At 39.2% G+C, this 27,063-nt stretch overlaps 1 protein-coding gene across 17 annotated transcripts in view; it reads left to right on the top strand.

Moving 5' to 3' along the window:
- LOC125761492 (serine-rich adhesin for platelets) overlaps positions 1 to 27,063 on the top strand; it is a 124,470-nt gene that overhangs the window by 5,760 nt on the left and 91,647 nt on the right. For 11 of the 17 annotated variants that reach the window (XM_049422659.1, XM_049422654.1, XM_049422653.1 and 8 more), the window contains 2 exons: positions 232 to 877; positions 25,174 to 26,216. In XM_049422659.1, coding sequence (XP_049278616.1) covers positions 25,298 to 26,216 — 919 coding nt within the window. In that variant the 5' untranslated portion in view covers positions 232 to 877; positions 25,174 to 25,297. The other 6 variants (XM_049422662.1, XM_049422661.1, XM_049422663.1 and 3 more) reach the window with 5 other exon arrangements.

Consider the following 27,063-nt stretch of genomic DNA (forward strand, 5'->3'; position numbering starts at 1 on the left):
ATCTAACTGTGTACACCGCCAGATGTGCCGATGAATGGGAGTTAGAATAGGCGGCTGAAGCTGGCTGGGCTTTTTCAGCCTGTTCCCATGGATATGGACACATGTGATAGTGTTTTTGTTGTATTTCCTTCAAATAGAAAATTATTCATGTGTTGAGAGTAAACATCGAAAGTTTGAATATCACTAAATTTATCTTATTGCTTGCATTTTATATGTTTTAATTCTTTCCAGTGTTTGCCATTGAAAATTCATGTGTTAGAAAATTAAAAAAAAGGTGAAGATAAACATAATTGTGCAGAAAATAAAAAATAGCATAGCGAACAGTTATGTACGATTGTGAAATTAAAAATACATTAAACGATAGTCTGTTCAGCACCTTATGCATTTATTACGCGAATTAGATTCATGTCACCGTTTATGCAAAAATCTTGAGTGAGCGCAGTCAAACTTTGTATTAATATTGTACTTTCCAAATAGTGGCACGCACAGACGACGTGAGAAAATCATTGTGTTCGACGTTTGTGTTCACTTCGCTCGTAATAATGTGCGTGTTTGTGTAAAACATTCAGTGTGCAGAAAAATGTGTTCAAGGAAGAGGCTGCGTGAAGTGAAGTGATTTTGTGTGGTTTTAGGCTTTAAAATAAACGCCATAGAATTGTTTTCTTGAGTAGTTACGTTTGTTTGTGCACGTGCAAGTTGTGAAAAATACGATGATTATATAGTGTCAGTGTTCTGAAACGATATTGTGTTTGAATGTGTGTTAAGAATTGGCAAAGTGAACCTATATGTGAATGTGAATGCTTTGCATCGAAACAATTAAAAGCAGAAGAAACCGACGATTAATCTGCAACATCAGAGTATCAATTGGAAATAGAAGGTGAGTTTATTTTGATTTTTAATTGCTAACCTTTTTGAAATATAATACCGGCGACTAATATACATACCCGCTACTGCATAAAACAAAAATCTGTATAATATTATATTAATTGCCCGCTTTGAAAGATTCTGTCGGCAATGGATGAAGTAGTCTGGGGTTTGCGCATAGACATGTATTAAATAGGAGAAGTTGAAATTAAATTATAAAATTAAATGTTTTTATTTAAATTCTATTTCATGTTTGATTGTCCATTTGGTGTTTTCTCAAATCGGCACAGCATTATAATATACAATTTATAACTAATTTAGAACGCCATGTCTGTTGTTAATCGTCTAAACAAGACGCAATGTACAAAAGGTACTCTCTTCAAGATCGCTCTTCGTAATGAAGAACATAATCGCTAAATCGATTCGTTGCGTTGAGTTTATAAGGGTGTGTATGAAATTTGTGACCGTGCGTTGTGACAGTCCGAAATGTTGGTGTGTTCTACTGTTGTGGATGGTGTATCCTGTTGCAATTAGTGATGGGCAGGTCGACCCGAACCTACCGGCTCGAGCCATTCATAAGCGACCCGAACCGGTTCCGTTCGACCCGTAGATACAAGTAGGTCCAGTAGGTGCAAACGACTGGCAAGCGTTTGCATAAGGGTTTGCGTTCCTTGTTGTACTACGGGTTGGTTGGTTAGAAATTGCGGACGCCAAAAATTTAGGAATCGTTCGGTGCGTCTCACGATTCACTTTCATATTTACGAAAGACTACATTGGTAGGTCTGATTATCGGTGATGTAGCCCGGTTTCTAAGCAGGCCAAAGGCAATCTTAAATGATTACAGTAAATAATAATTTTTTTTTGGGGCGGCCAGGTGGTGCATGTGAAAAACGGCGCCCGTCCACACGGCAGGGACCGGGTTCAAATCCCATCCGAACCGTCCCCCCGTAGCATGGACTGACTATCCTGCTACGTGGTAAAATAAGTCTTGATACGGCCAGGCCGTGCTAACCGAACAAAAAAAAATAATAATTATTATTTTTATTTATAATCAATGATTACGGGTTTGGGCTTGTGGAACCAAACGCTAAGCGGTTAAGGCTTTGTTGACCAGGAATCTAATACGTATACGTTGATCGGGACTGTCCGGGACATCTAGTCTCTGGTGTTATCCTCGAAGGCGACTGTTTCCTCAAAGGTTTGGCTAAGGCACTACAAAAAACATGTATAGACTAATACAACACAACTGATAAGAATAGGTGTAGAAGGAAACGGAAAGAGGGAAAATTGGGATACGATTCAAATGTCGTCTCTGGCGTTGTACCTGGCGAAACGGAATACAAGCCTCATGTACTCCAGGTTCCTACAAGCCAAAACATCTCGAATCGGTGTATTCAGCTGTCTGCCGATGGCCCCAACTGCAGGCTCTTGCGGCTTCAAATTCCACAGAAGATGATCCACATCGTGGAATTCAATGCCGCAGCACAAGACTTTCGTCTGAGCCAGATTAATACATTGTAGATGTGAAGGCAGAATCGAGACAGCATCCGAATGAATTCACGATCTATAGAGATCAATCTGAAATGATTGCAGTAAATAATTATGTATGCCACATAATTACCCGACGATATACGATACGTTGGTTTTCATTGTCGAGTATGTATCTCCTTCGTGCAGCACAAGGAAAAGAACATTTAGCAAGGTAGTGTACCCAGATCTATGTATATACTAACATTTCCTTTCTTTTATCGTAAATCCCCGTTTGTGGGATGCATGCATTGACACAACTGCATCGTGAATTTTTATTTTGTTTACGTAAAAATGTAGTAGTATGTAGTCCAGCCACAGCCACTTATTCTACACAGTTAGCTTATTTTGCAACAAACGCAAATCAAATAGGTGCTAGTGCTTTCGTATTGCAGTAGCATAGGGTACGCTAGCTGCGCTCGATAAACAAACAACATCCGGCAGGCATCCAAATTGACGCCAAAGGGTGTTAAGTAGGTGGAAGGAAAACCTTACAATGTGGTTTGTTGTGGAATTTTACGAATTACAAGGGAGATAGAGAAATGGGAGATCGGAAGCTGGTGTTTGTAGCATTTTACGGTGTGTCATTCCAATTCGTCGAACGTAGCCATTTTATGATTGAGCCTTTATGATTTGATATGTTATGAAGGACGAGGGATGAATGGAGTTTGATGAGGATTTGCCCCACTTGCTATTTCGTTTCAACCCGCGCATGAACCGTTTCGAATAAGAGTTTCATTCGAGTTTATCGACGCACAAACAGTCGTCTCTCGGTCTTTCGCATGATGTGAATTTTCTCTATGTGTTGGAAATTTCTAATCATCTCTCCATCGACTATTGGACGTCTCCATTTTGTTCCAACTTTGTGTAAGGTGTATGTCTAAGGTCAGTAACGTTAGCGTTGGTTCATAAACTTTACGAGCGGCCAACAAATTAGGATGAAATCGATCGTCCAGTCGATCATAAAAATCTAGAAGAAATTTCTCTTACTGGACTGGTAATGGGGTCTATGATACCTTCCACTAGTTTTTTTATATGGACTTTGACGATTGGCGGCTTATTTGCTGCATGTTTTCCATACAAACAGCTCAGCAAAATAAGCCTGCGTATTTCAGATTAGAAAATTTTTCTAATGTTAGTTTCGATCAGCTGCTCGACAAATGTCAAAACAAGGCATTTTTCTAGCAGGTCTGAAACAGGTTAGGCCATATTTGATTCTGCTGAATGTTGATTGAATTTGGATTTAAAGAAACAATGAAATTACATGAGTTTAATTATGTTCAGCTTTTTAGGAAAAATAATACAAATTTTTACTTGTGCTATGCCTATATTTCGAACTACATTTCGACGCTGTAATTCCTGTTTCGTCAAAACGCGGTTTTACAAAACTGCAGCCTAATGTAATTTTTTATGTCAAAATGCTAGGTCCTTGAGGAATCCTTGCATGATGATATTACCTGTCAACAATTTCCCGCTCGATTCTGCTCGATGTTTTGACAGATCCGGGCTAAAAATTTTAGCTTTCTAACTTAAGGTATCATAGACCCCAATGATGGTCGGGAACTTATCTTTGGTAGCGGGACACTCAAAGCTCTTGAAAGCAACAAGGTGATGTTTAGATTGATCATACGTTTCTCCTCCGTCTAGGTTAAATTAGATTTATTTATATCCATTTTCCATGCTTTTTATTTGCTTATTTATCTACAGTTATACAAGCATTATAACTAAATTAGCTCATACTTTGGTTTTCTGTGGCTAATCTTTATCTTCAAAGGCATAAAAAGGTCGATTTTTCTTCTTCGTATTATTTGTTATTAAATGCAATTCTGGTATCCAAACTTGACATTGCATATAAAATGCCTATTTTGTTATCTTCATCGAGTGGCTGGGTGTTTCGTTTTTATTGGTTTTGCAGTTGCTGCATTCGATATAGTGTTTTAATTTTTGTGTTCCTTTTTATTTTTGTTATTTGGCATTTTTTGGTGGCGAAATGCGTTGAACTCTATCTCATGACAAACCTACGAACATTATACTTTATGTTGCATAAAATTTCAACTACGATAAGATGTTTAGCAATTATGCTACATAGAAATAAACTAAATACTAAAGGAACTTAAGGAATGGTTCTCCTTCTTATATTGCTTACCTATTAAAACTTCAAACACCGCATGTACTACCTTCCTTCCTATTGTGAGAGTCAGAGCTCTCTGGGATCGCGGGCGCCAATATTGTTTCCCTCTCTCTCAGGCTCCGTGAGAATCGTTGGAAGCTTTCGGCCCTACGGCGGCCTCATTTCAAAACACGCAAGTTATGAATGAAATCTCTCACCTCGCGTTGCGTAATATTATGAGTGAATCTGTTTCTGTGTGTATTCCCCTTCCCTCGTGTTTTGTTGTCCGTTGGATCACCGAAAGTTCGAGCTCGTTTTACCGCCTTTTAAATCGCTAAACAACAAACACACCCCTACTGTGCACCCCTCCTACCCGTTGATAGAACGTACACTTGAGCCCCGGTGGTGTTTTGTACAGTTTTTTTTCGTTATTAACTTCACAACACACTGCTACAACAGCATCGTGGACTTTGTATTGAGAAGTGTCAACAACGGCACACATTATTGTTATTTTTTTATAATGAGTACATATTACAGAGTTAATGAGTACAGTATTCTCACAATACCGTTAGTTCCATTTTTTTGTTGGTGAACCTGTTGACGTTTAGGTGCCACGAATCTACGTCTCAAGCAAATTGCGCATTAGAAAAATATGTTCTTTTAGTGTGTGCGACAGGTTAGTTCGTCATCCCCACAACCGGACTTGTTCGTCTGCTCTCTACTCTTTGTGCTATTTCGTTATTTGTTTTTTCTCTTTACCATTACACCGCATTTCTAATTTGTTCGACGCCTTCCATCTAGTGATAGGTAAATCCTCATTTTTCTCGGAGTCGAATTAATTCGACTACGAGGCATTCCGGAGTTTACTACCGAGTTTACTCTGGAGTAATTGAGAGTTTGCTCTGGTGTAATAAGGAGTAATCTCCGATATTAACTACGGATTAAAATTCGGAGTGCACTGCGGAATCAATATCAGAAGGATGTGGAGAGCAAGCGAGAAGCGTGCATATCCATACATATGTATATATAAAATTCTCGTGTCGCGGTGTTAGTGTGCAAACTCCTCTTAAAGGGATGAACCGATTTGCATGAAATTTTCGCTGAACGTTCGTTAGGTATGGGAATAGGTTTACCGCTACTTTCCGTTTTACTTGGTAACCTTTAGCCTAACAAGTCTGATATCAATGTTAATAACACCATTAGATGCTTATTATTTAGACAATAATCATTACAACACAGAAGAATGATGGCACAATAAGTATTTTGTGTCGGCTCGGGGTCCGTTACGTATGAAATGTTCTGTCTTCTTTCGGAGCCCCTCCAAACGACGGGACCCTAGGCGGCCGCCAACTCCGCCCACCGTTAGATCCGCTACTGTATCCACATGAATTTGTTGCTGTATATTTATTTATTGTAACGTTCTCTAGGGATGGTTCAACTATTAAGTAACGCAAAAATTGGGTTATGATCCCCTCTACAAGCATTCCCCTCTATTTATTATGAAGTAAAGTGATGGATCCCGCCCGACCATTCGTTTCTCAAACTTTTACACTGTTAAGATTATTTTAGCGATGTTGAGGAGGTGTGCGATCTACGAAAAAAAGTAATAATGGAAAAGCCTTCACACCTTATTTATATTTTCCTCAATATTATATGCATGTATCTTGTCAAAATGTCAAAATAATGACAAAAAATATAGAAACGGTCAACAGACATTCGTGATCGAACGATTCTTGCGAAACACACCTTCCGACAAGTCTTCCGTCGTGTTATTCATAGTTTTATAATATTAAACTAACAAATCTCTTCTTCGTTCCTTCATACAATTTTCATATTGAAGCTAAATTATGCTCTTGATGACGGATCACTCTTTCCTCTGAGTAAGAAGGTGTTCATATGTACTTTCTGTTGCACTTATTATGGAGCGTTTAGAACTATGCTTCTGTTTGACGCTCTAGCCTAAACTCCAGCTGCTAGCTTATCTAAACGAGATAAAAACTTAAATAAAATAAATAATTAATATATGACGGACACAAAATGCATTCAATAATTTTAGAAGCATCTTATTTTATGTAATGTAACACAAGGTTGAACCCCTCCTTCTGCATTATGTAACAAATCGTAACGTTGGAGGTAACCCCCTCTGCCCTATCAGCGTTACGTAATAGTTGAATAGTTCCCCTATATATATTTTGATTTATAACACGTGCAACTCAAACTCCAGTCAAAACAGGGCTAGCGTCTAGGGTGGTTTGGAAGTTGGAAGAAAATAATGTAAAATAAGTAGCTTCCTTGTGGTCAAACGTTAAATTCAGATTTCTATTGTTTAGAGCTGGGGTCGGCAAATTCTGGCCCGCGGGCCAAATCCGGCCTGCGAGAAAAATTTTGTAGGGCTCACGTCACGAACACAAAATCCAATTATCCGATATCAGATTATTTTAAGTCCTGTGAATCTAAATCAACACCAACTATGTCGTACCCATTTACATTTTTTTCGAAAAAAAATATCATATAATCTCTTGGGTAGTAAACACTGTATTCAAATGATTCAAAATTTGTTTCCAGTATTTAGCCCGCAGTTTCAGGTTAATTTTTACTGTCTGGCCCTTTTTGGTGAAAACTCTGCCAACCCCTGGTCTAGAGCAATGGCCCGCCAGAAACTCAAGGAGATTGTTTGAGAAGTTATAATGCTTCATCCATTTAGTCCACATTTGGCACCACGTGTTTCTTGCTTCTTGCTTGGCTTAACGACATCTAAGGTCACGCCGGTCATTTCTGGCTTACTAGACTTGTTTTACCACATAGCCGGATAGTCAGTCCTACACGTCCTGCTACAAGTGCAGGGGACACTTGGGGGACACGGTCTGGGTGGGATTTGATACCCGGTCCTGTCGTGTGGAACTTGCGCCGTTTAACACATATACCACCGGCCTACACGTGTTTACCATAGATATTTTCTTTACAAAACTTCATAAGTAGAAAGAAATTGAGATCAAGAGAAAATCGATTACTCCAATTTTATACCAAGTCTCAAGATTTCTACGATAGGCATTTTGAATCCTACGCTAATATTTAATCTATTTTTTTAATTTGTTACATTCTTTATCAAATTGGGGTTTCACATTCCACACAAAATAGTTATTATATTTTTACTCAAAGTTCCTATAATCATTCATCATGGTAAAACACTGCCATATCGCCATATTTATTTATTCGTTCAAAATTATGTCACCATACTCCAACTTATGTGAGGTGTGTATCATAAAATCCCGTGTTGCAGACAAATGCATTGGAATGATTAGAACTCTTTTCGATTCTAGAACATGATGGTGGTATTGCATGGCTTGATTAGATAATGATTTCGATTGGTAATGTCGTGCGATTCGACGGGCGTTTGTATTTGATGGCCAGTTCCGGCCATCTTATGCGTTTTGTTGTGCTGTAAATCAATTACGGCTGTTAATGAGTATGGTAAGTATGAGTATTAATAGTAAATGAAAATGATGCTTTAATCGAATGTTTCGTGTGGAACAAAAAAGGCGCAAATTTATGTTAAATTACTAAAAAATAGCACATGTTGTACATCATTCGAGAGAGTTTTGTACGATGCTGTCCTATCGGCGAAAGGATAAATTTTTCAGATTCTCGTGAGAAAAAAAATACAATGGATGCTATCTTCTCAACGACAGTATCTCCAGCATCAACGGGACGCTTTCGCTTAAAACGCATGCGCTCATGCATTTTCTGCCCGTAATTCGTGTGGCAGGAGAGCCCTATTGCTACCGGTGAAAAGAGATCATTTCGGGTGGGGCTATGCACATTTATGTTCAGCTCGTAGCAGTGTGCAATAATTTTGGACGAAACAAACGGTATGGCACATAAGATGTTGAAATATGTTTAATAAAATTTTGCGTTTGAGTTTAATAAAACTTTTTCGAATCGTGTTTTTTTACTACATAAATCTGATCACAAAAATAACTTTTTCAATCGTATGTATTTTACATAAATATTGAGTATTTTAAATGGAACATTTTATGTAGGCGAAAAGCTTAGCTTATTTTATGTTTAATGCTTGATGATATGTGGAATAAATTAAACGAAAGCTTTCACACTATCATTAAAACAAGTTGAGCTACAGCAAATCACACTTGGGACAAAGTTTCTCATGCTTGCGTGTGTGCACATATACCCACATATACTGCGAATATAAAAAAGGAATTAAACACCGAAAAGTAAACATTTTTTCTTCCAATCGGCGCTGTTATGAGTGCAGCACAAGGAAGTGGTTGTGTAATGTTGATTCACAAACATCCTTCAACGAAATGAAAAGATGGTAACACGTAAAAGAATTGTTGTAATTATGCTTTGCAGAATGGAAACGTGTTTTTCCCTTCTTTTTCTTCCACAGCTTTCCTCTCTTCTTGGCTTAACGACCTCTAAGGCCATGCCGGCCATTTCTGGATTTTTACCACAGTCCTTGCTACGCGAGGACGATAAAAAAGGGATTTGATATCCGTTCTTGTCTCGTCGTTTGTGGTATAAACCATCGAGTCGCCTGGTTGTTTTCCGTGTGTTTCATTATCCCTAACGGAAGAAAAAAAAACTGCAATGGAAGGAGTGAAAGAATTCCATACATGCGTTCTGTGTCGAACCAGTACAACCACGACCAGCCTCAACGTTGTCGTACAGCATACAACAAACGAGAAGGCATAACGCCGTAAATGGTGGAGCTTACGAGTTGTTATATTGGTGTTGCACACTCTAATGCAGAATGCATCTAGCGCACGGTTATGCTGTATATGCAAGGTATATTGCTACGCGTAGATGTATTTGTAAAGAGCCTGTTTGCGATCGTCACCGAAACGAAACCGAGGATATAAGCGGTGTGAATGGGATTGGGAGGCAGAATTAGTGCACCGTATCGTTCACTCCGCCTGCTGCAAAAAATAACTTTTGCCGTCTTTTTTGCTCACTGTCTACAGCATGGAAAACTAGGCCATAATAGTGTCCGTCCAACGAGACAGACAGACAAAAGAAAAACGAACAACGAGATAAGATGAAAGAGATAGAGATAAAGAGAGAAAAAGAGAGAGAGAGAAAGAAAAAGAAAGAAAAAAAGAAAGAAAGAAGGAAAGAAAAAAAAAGAAGGCTGTTGGAGAATGGCGTTTCATTTTTCCTTTTCCTTGATAGGAATTTTTCATTCAAAATAGTGCATAAATTTTACGCCACAGACGAGTCGAAAAAAATCATACACGCATGGACAATTATCGCGTACGCACAATTTACGCAATATACCCGACGTTGAATACTCGCTTCTACCACGTGCCCACTCGCACAGATGAAGCAACGCCTTAGGTTTGTCTGCCGAGCGTTCAAATTTGCGGCGCAATAGGCATCTTATCCTGCTTGTCTGTTAACCGCAATACTAGCTCTCCTTGGTGCGAAAGTGTTACGTTCGCTTGTGCGCGAAGGAGACAGCTCCTTCTAGCAAGGATGCTGTGACGTACACTAATCGGCTATACATTAAGTGGTGTGTGCGTTTTTTGTAACCTCTAAAGCAAAAAAAAAGAAACAAACCTAACCGAGAGAGACACGTAAATTCGCCTTATGTGCTTTCATGATTTTGTCGTACGGTTCGAATTTCGCCACTGACCTTGAATCATTTGGTGAGAAGTTAACATTTACGACTCTCTCTCTCGGTGGTACATATCATCACCACTTACTAATGTTGTCTTGAAAAATGTTTTGTGGTAGTTTGCCAGTTCATTTCCTTTTGAACATTTAATTTGTTCTTAGAAGGCATAGTAAGTGGCATTGTCCCAGTTTGCAGATTATTTTTTGTGGTGGATTTTGTTCTTTGTTGTTAAATAATTGATACCTTAATAATATGAGCAATTTAATAACATAAAGGTTTAATATGATTTTCAATGTGTCTATTCCGGTCTGGATCTATATTAGTTTATTTTGTTTTTCCACATATTTTATGTTCATGTTATAGATATGTATAGATTATGTTTTTTAACATTTTTCGTTCGTTTGCATGAATCGGTTTGGCCAAATCCTGTAATGCTTGCTTTTAAAAGTGTGTATTTGTGTATTCTGGTTAGGAAAACAAGATTCATGCGCATACCATTCCGGGACAGTGCAGAGAGCGACAGACTTGCAAGCCAGCCAGACAGACAGACGGGATAAATGTGTTGTTTGGGTTCCTGGTTCCCTTTCCCGAGTTTCAGCAGCACATGAAGGACATTCGCTTCGTTCTGCATTCTCTCAGGGCAATGCAGAGGTTGGGCTGCTTTATTAATGTTCTTTGTTATCGCAGTTTCCTTCCGCATCCTGGCCGCATCCATAGCCACTACGTTCTGTTGTAGAACTGTTTCGGTGTCACAGTGTCCGTGAGGCTCGGTGTTCTCTTTTCTGCATCGTTCAGGCACTCGAAGCAGATTTTAATTCCATTTTAATCATTTTACGGCCACGCACACATTATTGGCTTTGTACATTGTTCGCCGAATTTTCCCTCGGCAGGTTTTGAACTCGTTTTTCCTCGAGTAGTCTTCCGGGTTCTTGAGAGAAAGTATCTTTTTTTTCAAGCGTTATATTTAGTAGAAGATGGTATGGACAAACAGTGGATATAAAATGGCATGAAGATAATCGGTTGAAGGTTGTTTATGGTGTTTCTTAAAATATTGAACAGGAACAGCTTTGTGAAAGAAATCCTAAGAAAATGATAGCTTTGTTATTGAAAAGAATGGATTGTGTTGAATAGTGTTTTCTCAATGTGTTCATTATCTGTTCCTTGCGTTGCTGATCCTCATGAATAACAGTTAATTATCCGTTTTCGAATCGGATGTATGGAACTAATTGCTGCGTAGCGCTTAATCCATTAAAAAAAAGGTTTTGTACAAAACTATTCCAGAGAAAGTCGAATGGCCGATGCAAATATCGTGCGAATGTATTAATGAATAATGTTAAATTTTTGTGAGAAAATTATTTTGTTAGTGCTGGACAAATTCAAACTTAGTAACATTAACCAGTTGCTAATATAACGGTAGGCGGAATAGGCGGCCGCCTAGAGCCCGTTTTTCAGAGGGCCTCGAAGAAGAAAAATGTGTATGAATGTTGGTAGCAGAAGAAAACCTTTCCTCTAGCCATGAGAAATTCGCCGACACGGTGGTATGCGAAAGGGGCCTCTTTTCTAAGACTAGTTTGCAATATGATCGAAATTTAGGGACATTTTTAAAACGGGTTTCCTACGGGTAATCACATCAGACCCCTTACCTTTACCCTTGTGAACGTTAATACGTGGCAAATGTGTTTTGTCATAAACCATGCTACAAACGTGTGATGTTTGTTTTTTTCGTAATCTTCGCACTAGCTTCGGCTATTCAATAACATTTGGAATTAATAAAAAAAACTTTCGGTACATGTGTGGAAAGCGGCTCCCTTGCTTTGTGCACCGTAAACAATCAAGATTTATTTTTTTTGTGCTAAAAATGATGATTTCTATTTCTTAAGGAGTATAATGAACAAGCTATGCATTTTTTTGTGTATTGTAAAATGTTGCCATTGTAGGCGAATGCGGTGTGTTAAATGTTTATGAAAGTAAAGTGTCCTGCGCATAAACTGTATAACCGTCACTGTCAATGACTGTATAATTCTAAAAATAGTTAATTCAATGATATTTAAGGAAATACATTAAACGATTAAAACAATATTTTTATCGTGCAAATTTGCCGCGGGCAGGAAAATATCGCCCTGCACGTTGCATTTGCTCTGAAATGTTTGAACGAAAATGTAGCACTCAGTGTTGCACCGATTGGTATTCAGCACATATTACCAGGAGAATGAGTGCTGAGAGAACACCAAACGAAAACGAGACGGGATAAGCCGAAGTGTGTTTTTCTCTTTCCATACATGATTTCGTGCCATTAAGAGTGCGGAGGGTACAATGTCTGATTTCTCTGTCGCTTTGGCGAGTTCGCTTCACTAGCCAGCTATCCGGGAAAAGTTGTTAAAAAAATCAACTTTCAAGCAGGTCGGTTGTGCGTCTCCGCTGCGCGTGACGAGATAGCGTACAGAATGTTTAGCAGTTGCGGAAAGATCACATATTGCTATCTTGGTGTGTATTATTTGAAATTATACAAAATATTAAGAAAAGAATGATACAATCATGTTCTTGCAGTGGAAAAACAAGAAAATAATTAATGTGAATAACGAATAAATCCGTGTTTGCGAAAAGGCTAGATCAATGATCAAACGGTTCATTGTGTTGTTGTTATGTTTCAACATTACGAACGGATTTGCCGATCATCATCTCGTTGCTAATGAAGCATTAATGCTGCAATAAGTGAGTTGGCGATATGTTTCGAGAGTTGCAACTCAAAAATATCTGTGTTAGTGCCGGGTCATACATTAGTGCTGATGTTTCAACTATAAGGGTGCCTGAAGTGATTGCTGTGCTTCGGCGTGGAGAGTGATTGCTGGGTACAGTGCAGAGGAATAGGGTTTGTTCGTAAAAGCAAAAACCAAAAAAATATCGATCATAAAGCAGATCGAATATTCGTTGCTGATATTAGTTGTGTACCAAATATTTTTTTTTAAATTATTTTCAATCTAATCATTTATTTCATATTGCTTTAATCTTTTTGAAAAAAGTGGCATACATAATAAAGTCAACCAGTTCTTGAATTTGATCAAATTTTCTGTGAAGTCCGTTTCCGGACTGTTGTGCTGAAAATCGAAAGTTGTGTGTGTAAATATCACATTATCTGGATCCTTTCGTAGAAGCAACTTTTATTGCTGAGCACCTCCGAGCACATTGTGAACAGAAAAAGTGCGAAAGGAAAATCAATATATCTAATAATAACAAAATTGTGTACGATAATCGTTTAAAAAGTTTCCAACACTCTTACAACACCGAAGGAAAACCGCCGTAAGCTTGTTTATGTATAGTTGTAGCAACAAAAAAACTAACGAAAAGGTCAAATCCTGTTTCGTTATTTTACTGTGTTGCCGGAATAGTGCCTAGCTTAATACATTTGGCGGTGTTTTGGTTTGTGTTGCGGTGCAGTGCGTTAATATTTGCCTTAAAATAAAAAAAATAATAATTTATCCCTAAACAGGGAGCCTTTAACCGGCTGTGGTAAGAGGAGAGAACCACAAGTTTCCTTCCGTAAAGGAAGGCGTTCATATTTCAAAACGTGAGCAAGTGTGTTAGTATCGCAAATTCTTCCGTTGTTTTCCCTACTGAGCGAGGAGATTTTGCTTTTCTCGGCGATTTCGTTGCGTTTGAGTACGAAAAGTATCGTCCGGAAAACGGGATAATATTCTCGCTCTCGACATGTACATGTACACAGGAAAAGTGAAAAGAGTGATATATTGTGTGTGTACTAGTGCGTGTGTGTAAACCATTCTTGTGTAGCAAAGAGGAGTATTTGCTATTTCAAATGTCTTCTTGGTTACTAGTGCTCCTCCATTGGCGGAAGAATTGCGTGCCATGAGCTAATAAATTAGAAATTGAATGAAAATTAGTTCCAATCCCGGACGAAGTGGAAGAAAATACATAACAAAGGCGAAAGAAGTCACCGTAATAAAACGGCACCAGCAGGTGGAAGTTGTGTTGCCCGTGGTGTAGTTGCTCTTTAATGTTGGCCTGGTTTATCATAAGAATGTTTTTCGACCAGGTGCCGCGCTTGTGTAAATGAGTATTTCGATCATGCGGCCCTGTGCTTGCTACGGTGAAAATATACACATTGTTAATATTCAGCGTGCAGTTTTCGAAGGAACAAGGCGCCTAAAATTGACTAAAGTTTTCTGAATAATGTAAGTATAGGTTAAAAAAGTGTCCAATATTATGGTTATCCAGCAAAACTTAGTACGTCTTAAGAGCTGCCGATTTAATTCCTCCGAGAGTAGCAGTAGTTTCTAGATGAGCTTTTCGCGAACTGTTTATCGCGATACTCTTTACATTTGCCTAGGATTAAACACCACCATGGGATGGGATGGGCAAGGTTTAATTGATTAAAAACATTTCATCCACCAGAAGAATAAAGACATCCGTTTAGGAGATGGTGGAATGAGCGGTAAATTAATTTAAATTAATATTGATTTATTTCAAATTATTGAGAACTTCTGCAGGTTATGTTCGGCTTGTTATAGTTTTATTAGAATGTTTCCAATTTGCTGTACGTCAGTAAGTTTTGTTTTGTTGTCAATATATTGTTGCGTAATATTCCATTCATAATGAATTTTTTATTGGAAAGTCGTTAGTGCTTATAACCTCAAGACATATTGGCCTACCATTTCTGGCTTATTATTTCACTTTATTTACATCTGATAGGATAGTACTTAAGATCTCATAGTAGTAACTAGCTTTCCCGGCAAACCTAGGTTTCCCCTAAAACATACGTTTTGTAATTAAAGTTGTCTAGCAAACATTTTGAGTGTTCAATCTTGATTCGTGTGGTATTATTAGAGAATATCGTTGATTAATTGAAAAATCTTAAATTATTGCCATTCTTAATCCAAATGATATTCCCAATCAAAGCAATTTTTCTGCTTTTTTGTGGCTCTACTTCTTCTTTTCTGCTACTTCAGGAGACATTTCTGGCTTTCCTTGACGATTGGGATTTAATACAAGATAATTTCGTGTAAGGCGCCGATTCCACATGTACCACCGAGCCCCAAATCACTAAATACAGTAAAACCTCCCAAAGCTGTCACCTCCCTGAGGTGGAAAGTGTCTCTAAGATTAATATTGTAGATGTTCAAAAGGATATTTGGATTTACAGTTTATGTTTGTGATAGTGATTTATTAATACACTATTTCAATATAGCATATGTATATATTTAAAAGGAATAAGGTGTAATTATTACGATGCGATGTATTTTTTTTATTCATAAAGAACGGCCTGGCCGAGATGCGATGAAATTATTACATAGCAAAATTATCGTTGCGATAAAATTTTAACCCAATGATTTGATTGAATAAGTACTGTATTAAATACAGTAGAATTGTTATGGTTTTAAAAACATTCGAGACTGCAACGTTATTCCCTAGCATCATTCAATGTTATACATCAAACCATCGGTTCAGTGCCTCCATTATTTGATCAGTCGTCTGATAAGCGATTGAAGTGTTTTGACAGCAGGAAACGATGCCGTGTTTCGTAAACGTACGTTCTATCGATACTTGGTCACAATTGTGAAGGAAATCCGAACCTTTGGTTCTCTCGGGCGTGTAATGAAGGTTGCATTTGCGTACACTTTTGGCGCCATTTATTTTTAAACGTGTATTATCAAAAAGAGACTTTGACATCATGTTTTTGTCGATGTATGATGAAAATCGGTCTTGCAGCATTCGGTGTATGGGACTGAAACGTGCCTGCGTGGTGGGATAGATACCGTGGCGACACCTTCCCGTAGCGCGTTGATATTTCTGTTATACAAGCAAAACCTGCATCAGCAGCAGTTGTCAAATGAGATGTCTAAAGCGACAAAACCAAATCACGCAGCGGCGGATTGGTGGTGTTGTTGTTATGTTGCTCTCTTGAGCAAAAACAGGCTTTATTTTGTTTTGGTCAGCTGCTTGTTTGCGTGGGGTAATATGTTGATGTAGTTTCGAAGGCTTGTTCAGGACGGATGACAATTGTGTAAATCCTGAAGATCGTTCATATCTAGGACGTCTTTTAATTGTCAGTTGATGATGAATGAATTAAAAAAAAATGCCTACCCCGTCATTCCTCCCACCTCCTCCGCATTTCTTTCGTGCGTAAGAAGAATGGGAACATAAAATTTGTCCCAAAGCTCATCCAAAGCCAGCAGAATGAAATCGAAGTATGAGGTTGACGATAAAACTAAGAAAACAAACGGGCTACATTTTCGGTTTTCGATGTCCCCGGTGGGACCTTATAGTGTTATTTTACCGCGAAGGACCATCCACCCGTTTAAAGAAAGCGTTGGCGATAAGCGAAACTGGCGGAAACAATATGAAAGAAAGCAAAAAAATGCGTGTGTTAAAAAAACAAAACACACAGCACGTATAAAGGGAAGGTTATATAGCTACTACCGTCACCACTACGAGCGCGCCTGTGCGCCACCGTGCGGTTGTTTGTTGGCAGTATTAATTAGTCTAAATCAGACATGTCAAACATACGGCCCGTGAGATCTTTTAATGCGGTCCGGAAAGGAATTACGAGAACATCGATTATTACCCGGCCTTAATTAAGGTGCAGATTGGAAAATTGAGGAATAATTTGTATTTGTTGTGTGTGTATCGTTTTTACACTTAACTAACACGCTCTTGAATCCATCTTTTCCAAACATCTGTTGAATTCTATTTCCTTCCGATTTAGGACGCAAACAGGAATGCTCAGTTTTTCCATATGTGTTCTCCCGCCGTAGCATGTGTGGTATCAATTCTGAAAACCGAAATCAGCACAGCTTAAATGTTTGATTATGTTCAAGCCCTCCACAGCCCATTTTCCATCGGCTTCTGGATTTGGATTTTAAGCCTGTCCAGAAACACAGTAGCCGAGAGAATGTCGGATCTTGCTGCTGATGAGGACAATAAATTGAAGGAAAACAGTGACAGATTTTTGGGGGCTTCAATTGGCACTGAAATTGAATTGAAGTAAGTAAGTCAGGTAGGTTTTACAACACAGATGCGATATTTTTAAAGTTGGCCCGCACGCCAAAATGAGTTTGACATCACTGGTGTAAATGATACCGGTTTTGGCGTAGACCTTCGACCGGTATTTTTATGTTTCTTCTGCTTGTGCGCATTCCGCCTTCCACAACTATCATCATCGTCATCATCATTAGCGAGTGGCATGGGAAAGAATTTTTTCACGATCACATCAACCAGCGCGAGAGAAATGCTGCCGTTCCTTAAGATCACCCCGATCATCGTACCTAAGCATAATAAAACATTCTCTTCACTCTGTCGAGAAAGAACCGCAAAAATTGACGATTTTTATCGCGTGGGGTTCGACTCAGCACGCACACAAAGCAACTGCTGTGTGGATTTGTGAGAAACACACGCAACACATGCACTCACGCGTTTTTTAAACCCGGTGAAGATTTTTGCGTACGCGAGAAAGAACATTTGCGAGTTTCCACATGATACGAGCGACAAACTAAGAGCGAAAGAGAGAGAAAGGGAGAGAAAAAAGAGAGCGACTGTTATGAAGGGTTGGGTGTAGCGACGGGTCGTGTTCGTTTTAGCGTCTATCCTTTTATGCCTTTATGTTTCCAATGGATCAATCTCTCCCGCCAGATCGTATGTACTAGGTCTGTGGATATTTCCTTATATACCGCGGAATATTATGCACTGTGGATGGTCACCATTTTAGCAACATGGACATGGATCATAATCAAAATCAAAATCATAATACTACAAACCGCAATACAATTGTTGCAACATTGTTTGTTGCGAACAGACCAAGATGGGATATGATACCCGGTCCTCCCGTCTAAGACCAGCGCCGCTGCCACATACACCACCGCAGCTCCCTTATTAGTTAGTAGTAACTAGTAAAAGTAATTCGTAAATTTAAGATACTCCGTTGATGTGAATGTTGCGATCCCACAGTGATCCGTAGATGGACTTTGCACAAATCACACATTGCCGAATTCCCTACTTCTCCATCGGTTTGTGCTTTGCGTGAGCATTACAGATTCTGTCTCATCGTTTTGCGGTTACTGGCGTTGCTGCGTGTGGTGTAGTGTGTTATGTCGCGATTTTGCTGCCTTTTTGTTTATTTGTTCTTTTTTGTTTTTGTCTCTTCCTTGCTAGCCGGTTTGGTGTTGGTTGGATGGATGGTTACTGTTGTTGAGACAAACGGCCCCGTCCCGAAATGTCAACGAACGGCGCCAAGGTTACCGTTTGCTTGATAAACAAATTAATAGTCAGTCTAAAAACAAAATTAAGCGTAGCCTTGAAAGTAAACTCTACCACTACAAACGATCCGTTGATCGTTGTGAAGAGATGATAAAAAAATTGCTATATGATGGCGTGCGTGTGTGTTTGTGTGTGTTAATAGTAAGAACGGGAGAAGTTGGTCTATTACTATTACTACCAGTATCAAGAATGAAGAGAAGTTTGTATATCATACCGCACATCAAGCAGACGCATGATGCGGATGAAAACAAAACGAAACGAGAGGAGATCAGCCTCTGTTGTAAGGGTAGGTTTAGGGAGTGTTGCTGCTGGTGATTATGCGTAATACATGCAGTGGATGGGCACGAATTCAAAATGTCCGTTTTTGTTCTGTTCTTTTGGAATGGAAATGTTGCTTCATTTCGACAATTTCATTGCAAGTTAACATTTTTACCGGGAAATACAAATGATAGGCCGCGGAGTGCCCACTTCAATTCTGTCAAGGATTCGGCTCGAAATTTTTGTTTTGGTGTTTTGTTAAACGCTCGGTTCATGTTGAAATGATTTCACGAATATTACTCACGAAATTTAATTTCTATGTATTCATCTAAAATAAATTACTGTTGGAAGAATATTAAAAGTGTTTTAAAGGGTAAAGTGTTTTAAAAGTGTGTTTAAAAGTGTGATTTAAAAAGAAATGAAGTAAAATTGATTCAACGTTGCCCAGAGACCTACTAGAAAAATGTATTGTTTTGTCATTTGACAGCAGCTGATCGAATATTTTATTAGGAAAACAATCTCCTTCTTCTTCTTCTTTTCTGGGCTGCTCACGGTCGAGCACGTCGCGTAGACATGGCCTGGTCGCCAATTGATTTCCAGGAAACTCGGTCCAATGCAAGAGTGGTGCAATGTAGGAAAACAATATATCCTTCAATTCACAGGCTAATTTGGTGCGGCAGTTTGTATGCTAAAAGCTTACAGCGGAGAAACCGCCAAATGTCTGTACGCCAAAGTGGGTATAGATATCAGGTGGGCTTATCCCTAGCGATTAGACATCTGCGCTGTAAAAAAATGAATTAAGATTTTACGTTTGTGGGTTCGATCTTTTGTCAATACATGTGTGTGAATCGTTTGGAGTGTACTGTGTGTGTGAGTGACAATATACGTATCACAATCGAACCCACAAACTTCAAATTTTAATTTCAGTATGTCTACCGCGTCAAACCTATAAGCCCACCTAGTCTCTTTACCCACTTTGCTTGAATCAATAGAATTATACCTACAGTGTTGGCTTTTGCTGTACCACTTAGTATTGGTATTAGCTGTAAACTGATAGGAAAGAACATGAAAGAGCAACAATTACAAGACAACCTTATAGCAGTGCACTACACTATCGCCAAACACATAACTACACGCTTTAGGTGTCGGTAACAACAAGCAACCACCTCTCTATTAGTGATGTTGTGATGGTGCGGTCCACTTCCTTATGCGTGTTATCAGCTTCGGGTTCACTATGCATGCTCGTTGATGATGGTGCATGTAAAGTGGCTGCGTTAGTGTACGTGCCGTTGGCACTTGCTGAGTATGAAATGCGTATCGAATTTGGAATTTGGCCTAGTGAGTGGTATATCAGCGGTCGGGGGTGGCGGGGCATTTGCGGGGCAGCTAGATGACGATTTTGGGGATTTTGTGCTAAAATAAATGAACGTAGTCGAGTTTGTTTTTTGTAGCTATATGTGAAGTTCGAGGAACAACTAGTGTTGATTCGTGTTATCTATCCTAATCATCTCTCAAACTAAATGCTATCATCACTAATAAGCGTTCATTTCGTTTCTGTTTATTGTTCTATTCTTTTTAGTTTCTCTGATAGCTTTCTGATAGCGAACAAGGAATAAGAATATTTTTCCGGTTGCTTTTCGGGTAGTGTAATCTTACCATTGGATTTCTGGTTGGTATTGCTTTAAGAAAAAGTCTGTAGAATTAACGTTTTTAAGACACTTCACTAGATAATTTTGGTTAAAAGTGTAGATTATGGTCATCATTTTAAATTCGTCGGTAATATGAGATATAGAAACCAGGCGGTAAGAAATATTTTTAATATTTTTGATATTTTTATCATTCAAAACAATTGGCAAATGAAGCATCTTTAAAATGATTATTTATTATATTTGAATAGTAAACTACTCTGTAATGGCTTACGTAATTTATCAATTGGGCATTATTAAATTTTTTCTTCGAACCTTTGTTTATTACATTTATTTTGAATTTTAATAAAGTATTTACGGCTTGCCTTTTTTCATTTGTGTGAGTGTGATCAAAACTTGATTGTGATCAAGAGACAGCGGAGGTGTTCTCCAACAACCAAACGGTCGTAAATTGGAGATGCAGTTTCCATTTTCTTATGCGGTTATGTTGAATCTATACCAACCGCCATTCTGTCGATTTGAAAGCTCGTTAGCTTGCTCGTTGTTCAATGTAGTGATGGGAAAAATGATTTTTTCGCCGGAATCGATTCTGGCTAGCTCCGAAAATTTTCGGAATCGATTCCCGAAAGTAGATCCGGAATCACTTTCCGGAATCGGTTCCGGAATCGATTCCGGAGTCGATTCCGGAATCGGAATCGGTTGCAATTCCGGAGTCGATTCCGGAATCGGTTTCGGAATTGATTGTTTTTGTTTTCATTACTGTACATCATTCCATGCGCGCTTTAGTAATGTCACGATTGAAAGTGTTTCTGGACTATTACCACAACGCTTGTCAACAATTTGATTTTGATGCTTACATACATTAACATTGGCGACATTACTAAAGCGCGCATGGAATGATGTACATACAATAATGAAAATAAAAACAATAAATTCCGCAACCGATTCCGGAATCGATTCCAGAAGCGGAATCGGAATCGGAACCGATTCTAAACACGGAATCGGAACCAAGTAGTTCCGATTCCGAGTGCCCATCACTAGTTCAATGAGCGCATAGACCAGGTCCAATTTTGCTCATTGAATGTTTGTTGAATGTTCAGTGACTGCAGACCAACGCGTAAAAGAAATACGTGAAAACTAAAAGTGAGCGTTTAGAAAATCTAAACAATTTCTAGTAATAAAAAATTTGGTATAAAAAACGATTGAAAGTGGTAAATGGTTTATCATATGTTTTGGTCAAAAATCCTATTTGCTGGCCTTACCGTTAGAGGCGTCCTTTTGAGACTGCCATTATGCTACCAGTTTTCTTCATTTCTTAATGAATGAAGAAGTCTGCGTGTATGCAAGACACTTTAGCTTTCTTTCATTTCATTTCCGACTCGAGCTGAAAAATGTTACGGTTACGAGAGCACTGGTTTGTAACGTTTTTATCGTCACAAGATTTTTAACATTTCTGCATTTGCTTGTGTCTACTGCTTTCTCGACGCGACGGCGGTTGCTGGATCCTTCGTTACTACATTTTCTGCACGGCACTCGAAAACAGGAAGTTTTGTCTCGCGCTTTAAATGCTCTCGGTTTCGTTTTTTGTTTTGATAATTTTTTTCGTCTGCGTTTGCACTGAGGGTGAAGCAACACGTAGTACGCGTTGGCAATGGATGCACAACAAGCAGTCACGTTGATCAAAAATAAGCAACTCGTGCTCAAAACCATCGCAGAAAAAAGTGGTTAAAAGCATTCTGTTTCGCTTCTAATATTTGTTGATTTGCTGATATTTGTTGAAATTATGCTGCCAGCAAAAAAACAACATAAGATTGTTCAAGCCAAATTTGACAGTTCTCTAAGAGGACAGTTCTTGTTCCGACGCAATGCGTTGCTTTTTGCCCAAAATGTATGGGACATGTATGGGGGCGGGCCGGTGGTGTATGTGATAAACGGCACCGGTCCACACGGCAGGACCGGGAATAAAATTCCATCCGGACCGGTCGTTTGTACTCTTCCGCATTGATGTTTTTGAGTTCCGTCAACCGAACGGCGGAGGGTTGTAATAAACCTGGTATGGTGATGAGGCACAGATTCGAAAAAATCGCCCAAACATCCGTTTGCCGTTACGTCTCTTGAAGGAGACGGTCTTTCAAAGTGTGTGTTTTGTTGTTGATTGGTGGAAAGTCTGGGGGAGATGGAGACTAGAAGAAGAAGAACAGAAGTAGGTTTAAAGCCTTTTTATATTTTTAATGACGATCTCCCATGTAATGCCGCCTATGATAGAATGTTCTGTACAAGACTTGACTTAGGCCCGTTCTTGACCAAGAAGAGAAAATGTGATGGTAAAGGCAGGTCCGTGGGGTTACAACGTTCTAATGCGCAACGTGTGGTTCGGTACGCCTGCCACGGAGACCAAACGAACTAAACGAACTCCAGTGGTAAAAGAAGACGCAACAGCATCGAAGTCTTTGTCCTAGTTCTCAAATTTTCAACGCAAGAAAATCGAGCTTCCTTTCCACCTTGGTTCCCGTTACGTGTTCGATTTTTCGCATGTTTTAAATTAGTGAGATGTTTGTTTTTCTTTTTATTTGAATGACTTTTTTGTACTTATCATCTTGCACTAAATGCAACCTTTCTGATACCTATAACCTGTGGGTGCTTACCAATACTATTAGCCAATGGCTACTTCAATCTGCTATCACTTATGTTTGTCAATGGAGTGATTTTATTCTTTTGTTGCGTTCATGCAGTAGTACGTACTACATCAGCAAAATACAATATTATCTAATTTTTTTTATTCAGATAGAACGGCCTGGCTATTTTATCTAATTTAGAGATTAGTCGATGGAGAATCAATTCAAATGTTATCAGCTTTCAGCCAAGCGACAACAAACGTCTGAAAAAGCGCGATGGACGGTTTTTTTATCCTTTATTGTTTATTGCATGTAAGTATGTAAAGTAATGCAAAACTTCAATGTTCTGTGCGGTTTGTGGAGAAAAAAGGCACGTTTTGAAAAAAATTCTATTGGCTTGAAATGGGGCTATTGGCTGGAATCTTTGAAACCAGTTTCGAGGGGCACATAAAACCTCCTCACATGCCGCATGCGCCACGCGGGCCTCAGGTTGCTAATGCCTGCATTAAAGGATGAAGCTATTATAAGTTTTTAGAGCGATCGAATATGTTGCTACAAAAATTTATAAATTAAATTGACTGTCAACCTATTTTTCAACAAAGACAGATTTTCGTTGGGTGAGCAGATTAATTTTCATAACATGTTTATTAAATTGTCAATTGTCGCGCAGAACTGTCACTGTTCCACAATAACTATTAACAAAGCAATCCAGCACACAAACCGCTTCGGTGATATTTGACAAGATATACAGAGTTTCAAGGTGTGACACAGACATGCAAGACAAAATCAAACTGTTTTGTTCTATGTCGTGTTTGTCTTGTTTGTTCTATGCAGTTTGACAGAGCACCTCCATATGATTGCTTGGGTTTGTTCTTGTGGTTTTGTCTGGTTTGTCTTGTTCGAGAAGTGACAGCGCGCTGCCTAAGCTTCGTGATTTGTTCAATTCGATTTATATTCGAAATTTACGCACATACACTGAAGTGAATTGAAATATTGATTATTGGATTAATTTCAGGACTCCCTTCCATGGTTACAATGGTATCTGTTGGTAGAGCTTTTAGTCATCGTAGACGCTGTTGTATACAGGGTTGTTGTATATATACGTATATGATTTAATATACTGAAAACAATTGCTGTTGGTCAGATCTGTTTCACAATTTGGTAAAAAATGATTAAAACATGTGGCTAAGAATAGTATGTAACAAACGGGAAACGATGGCGATGAATAAACAGTGATGCAATAGCACTTGGCAATATCAACGCGGCAGCCCGGTGGTGTATGTGCTAAACGTCATCAGTTCTACACGACAGAATCCGGTATCTCCGAAATGTTACATTTTCGTCTCCGTGATTTGACCTACTTGTACTCACGGGGTGGTTTGTAAAACTGGTACCCTCTGTTGCGTTTACTTTGACGCGTGCATGCAATGATACAGCAAAGGAGAGTATTGTCACACTTCACTACCGTTGAATTACTTTTTAATTGGCAACGTTTCCGAATGCATATTTATTGAATGCATCTACAAAGAAGTTTTTAGTTCGTACGATCGAGGTACGACGCGTAACCTATGTACGCAATAGTGCACCAGAATAGGGGTGGAACGCATATCTTCCTGTGTTTTTTTATTTAACTGCCAGATGTAGAAGGAAAACAAAATACAAAAACGAAATGAACATCGTTCCCCTCCAACATGCACAACTTGTACAAGATGTTAGGAAAAGCTCATGCTCCTGAACGATCCCAAGTGAATGGATTTATTATGATTGCATTAGTTTTGGTCTGCTGGATTCGTGAAGCGATTGCTGTGATCATGGCCCAACCGCTAGTATAATGAAACGTTATTTTCCGATTAAGCTATAAACGCAACTCCTTGGGCAACTGGTTATGGAGCAGGAGATACTAATTATTTAGCTGCTTTACGAATGCTTTGCGTGGTGGAATTGGATGTTGAAGGGGATTATTAACGAGGACTGCGCATATGCTGTGTATTATTGCATTTAATCAAAAAATCAAAGTCAGCAACGATCGAAGAATGTTGAAAATGCAATTTACATTTCATAGTAATCGAAAATTGTTTTCCTCCAAGTTAAGAAGTGTTTTATTTGTAAAATATTGCAATTAGACTTTTAAAAGTTGGTGGAATATAAACACTTTGAGCTCACATCAGAGCAAATCTTCTTTCACATTAGTCTAACAATATCTCTTAAAACAAATTTATAATTTAATCGCTGTTTCCTCTTCTTCTTCTGCAGAGCGAAAAACACATCTTCGTAGGATAGATCGTCCGGTATTGGCGGCATTCCCACCAACATCATCGACAGCAGGTACTGGTCAAACTGTTCTCATGGGCCACCGTGGCGGAAAATTGCTGCCGCGATGTCCACACTTACCAACAACGCCAATAATAATAATAATAACATCAACAAAAGCGCCAGTGGCAACACCACCAATATACAACAACAGCAGCAATATCAATTTTCGTCCCAAGGTGCACCAACTGCACCAACGACGACTTCTAGCAGTATCGTTGGTACGTCAACTACGGCAACGAGCAACAGCTTCAACAACAACTTCCACGCATCCGATTGTATCCACATTATCAACAACAACCTCAACAGCGCCATCAGCCAAAGCCAACCGACGGCAACGACAACGGCAATCAATAACAGTAGTAGCGGTGGCGTCGTCAGTGGGATTCTTGGCGTGCAGGAATTTAGCGCCAAGCTGTTCCTACCGTTTTCACGCTCGAAGATGATGCACTCATCATCGATGAACACCTCGACAGATCCATCCACCATGCCGATGGATAGTCCAACGACTACGGCGGGTTCGTCGAAGGGTGCGACTGGAAATATTTTTACTTCCGCCACCATTGGCAGTTCTGGACCGGGTCGCAGTTCGTCCCTGGTCATACCGGAGGCGCTAAACGTGGTGCTGCATGGTTATCAGCGCAAGTTAAAGACGAACAAAAAGAAGTACTTTGTTGTGTACGGTGATCGGCCGGGATTACCTGCCCGGCTCGAGTACTTTGACAATGAGAAAAAGTTTAAGCAATCGTTCCTGAAGAGTGGTAACTGTGAGGGACCGACGCCGAAGCGCAGCATCGCGCTGCGTTCCTGTTTCAACATCAATAAACGTCACGATACTAAGAAACACATCATCGCACTGTACACCAAGGACGATTGCTTCTGCATTGTGTTTGAAAGTGAGGACGAACTAAATCGGTGGCTACGGACGCTTTTACGATTGCAGCGCGGCGAAGAATCGGAAGGAGATCCTCCTAAGCCCACTTTCGGTAAGTGATGTTTAACTGGTGATGATCGTTATTTTTTCAGGAACATGACTAGAACTATATGAATCTGATACTGATGCATGATTCTGAATTGAACCATTATACCGAATGATTGATTCTGAATCTTTGTGACGATCAATGATTCGTTGAAGATTAGTATGTCCAAGAAATAATAAATCTCCAAGGGCTGTATTCTAAAAATGACAATCCTAAATATATTTCCGAATAAATAGTGGATTTCTCTAGCAGGTGTGTTATTTAGATTTCAAACACTACGTGCTATCTGAAATAAAGGGTGTTTTCAAAAAGGAAAAATTATTTGTGCGACAGGTAAAAACAAGTGCTCCTTGTCAACAAGTTATACGTGAAGCATGGAACGTCGTCATGAAGTTATCGAAGCAGCTTTCTTTTTGCGTCAATAAAAACAAACATAGGCACATCATGACCCTAGCATGTTTCCTAGGCTCGAAATCATGGTTAAAACAGACTTTACCTGACCTGCTGTTTTATTCTTTTTTGCTGTGCTGCTGGTTGTTTTTCCTTGCGTCTTTGCATGTTGCCCTCGTTATAGCTTTCGCAGATGGTCGTTCAATGACGTAAACGGATTAATCTCATGTTGGTAAACATCATCATGGCGGAGGTAGGGATTTAATGCATCCATTCACGATCAGTACAGCATCCCATCTCGCACACAATGACAAGTTCCCATAGTTTGCTGCGTATTAACACGTGGAATTTGGAGGGAATGGGAAGGAAATGGTTTCGGTTCTTTTTGTTGGCGAACTGTGAGATTCGATGAGTTTGCATTTCGCGAAGGAAATCAGCAGCAAACCCACACACACAGACTAGA

This window comes from Anopheles funestus, chromosome 2RL, assembly GCF_943734845.2.
Source record: "Anopheles funestus chromosome 2RL, idAnoFuneDA-416_04, whole genome shotgun sequence".
In the NCBI taxonomy this organism is placed as follows: domain Eukaryota; kingdom Metazoa; phylum Arthropoda; class Insecta; order Diptera; family Culicidae; genus Anopheles; species Anopheles funestus.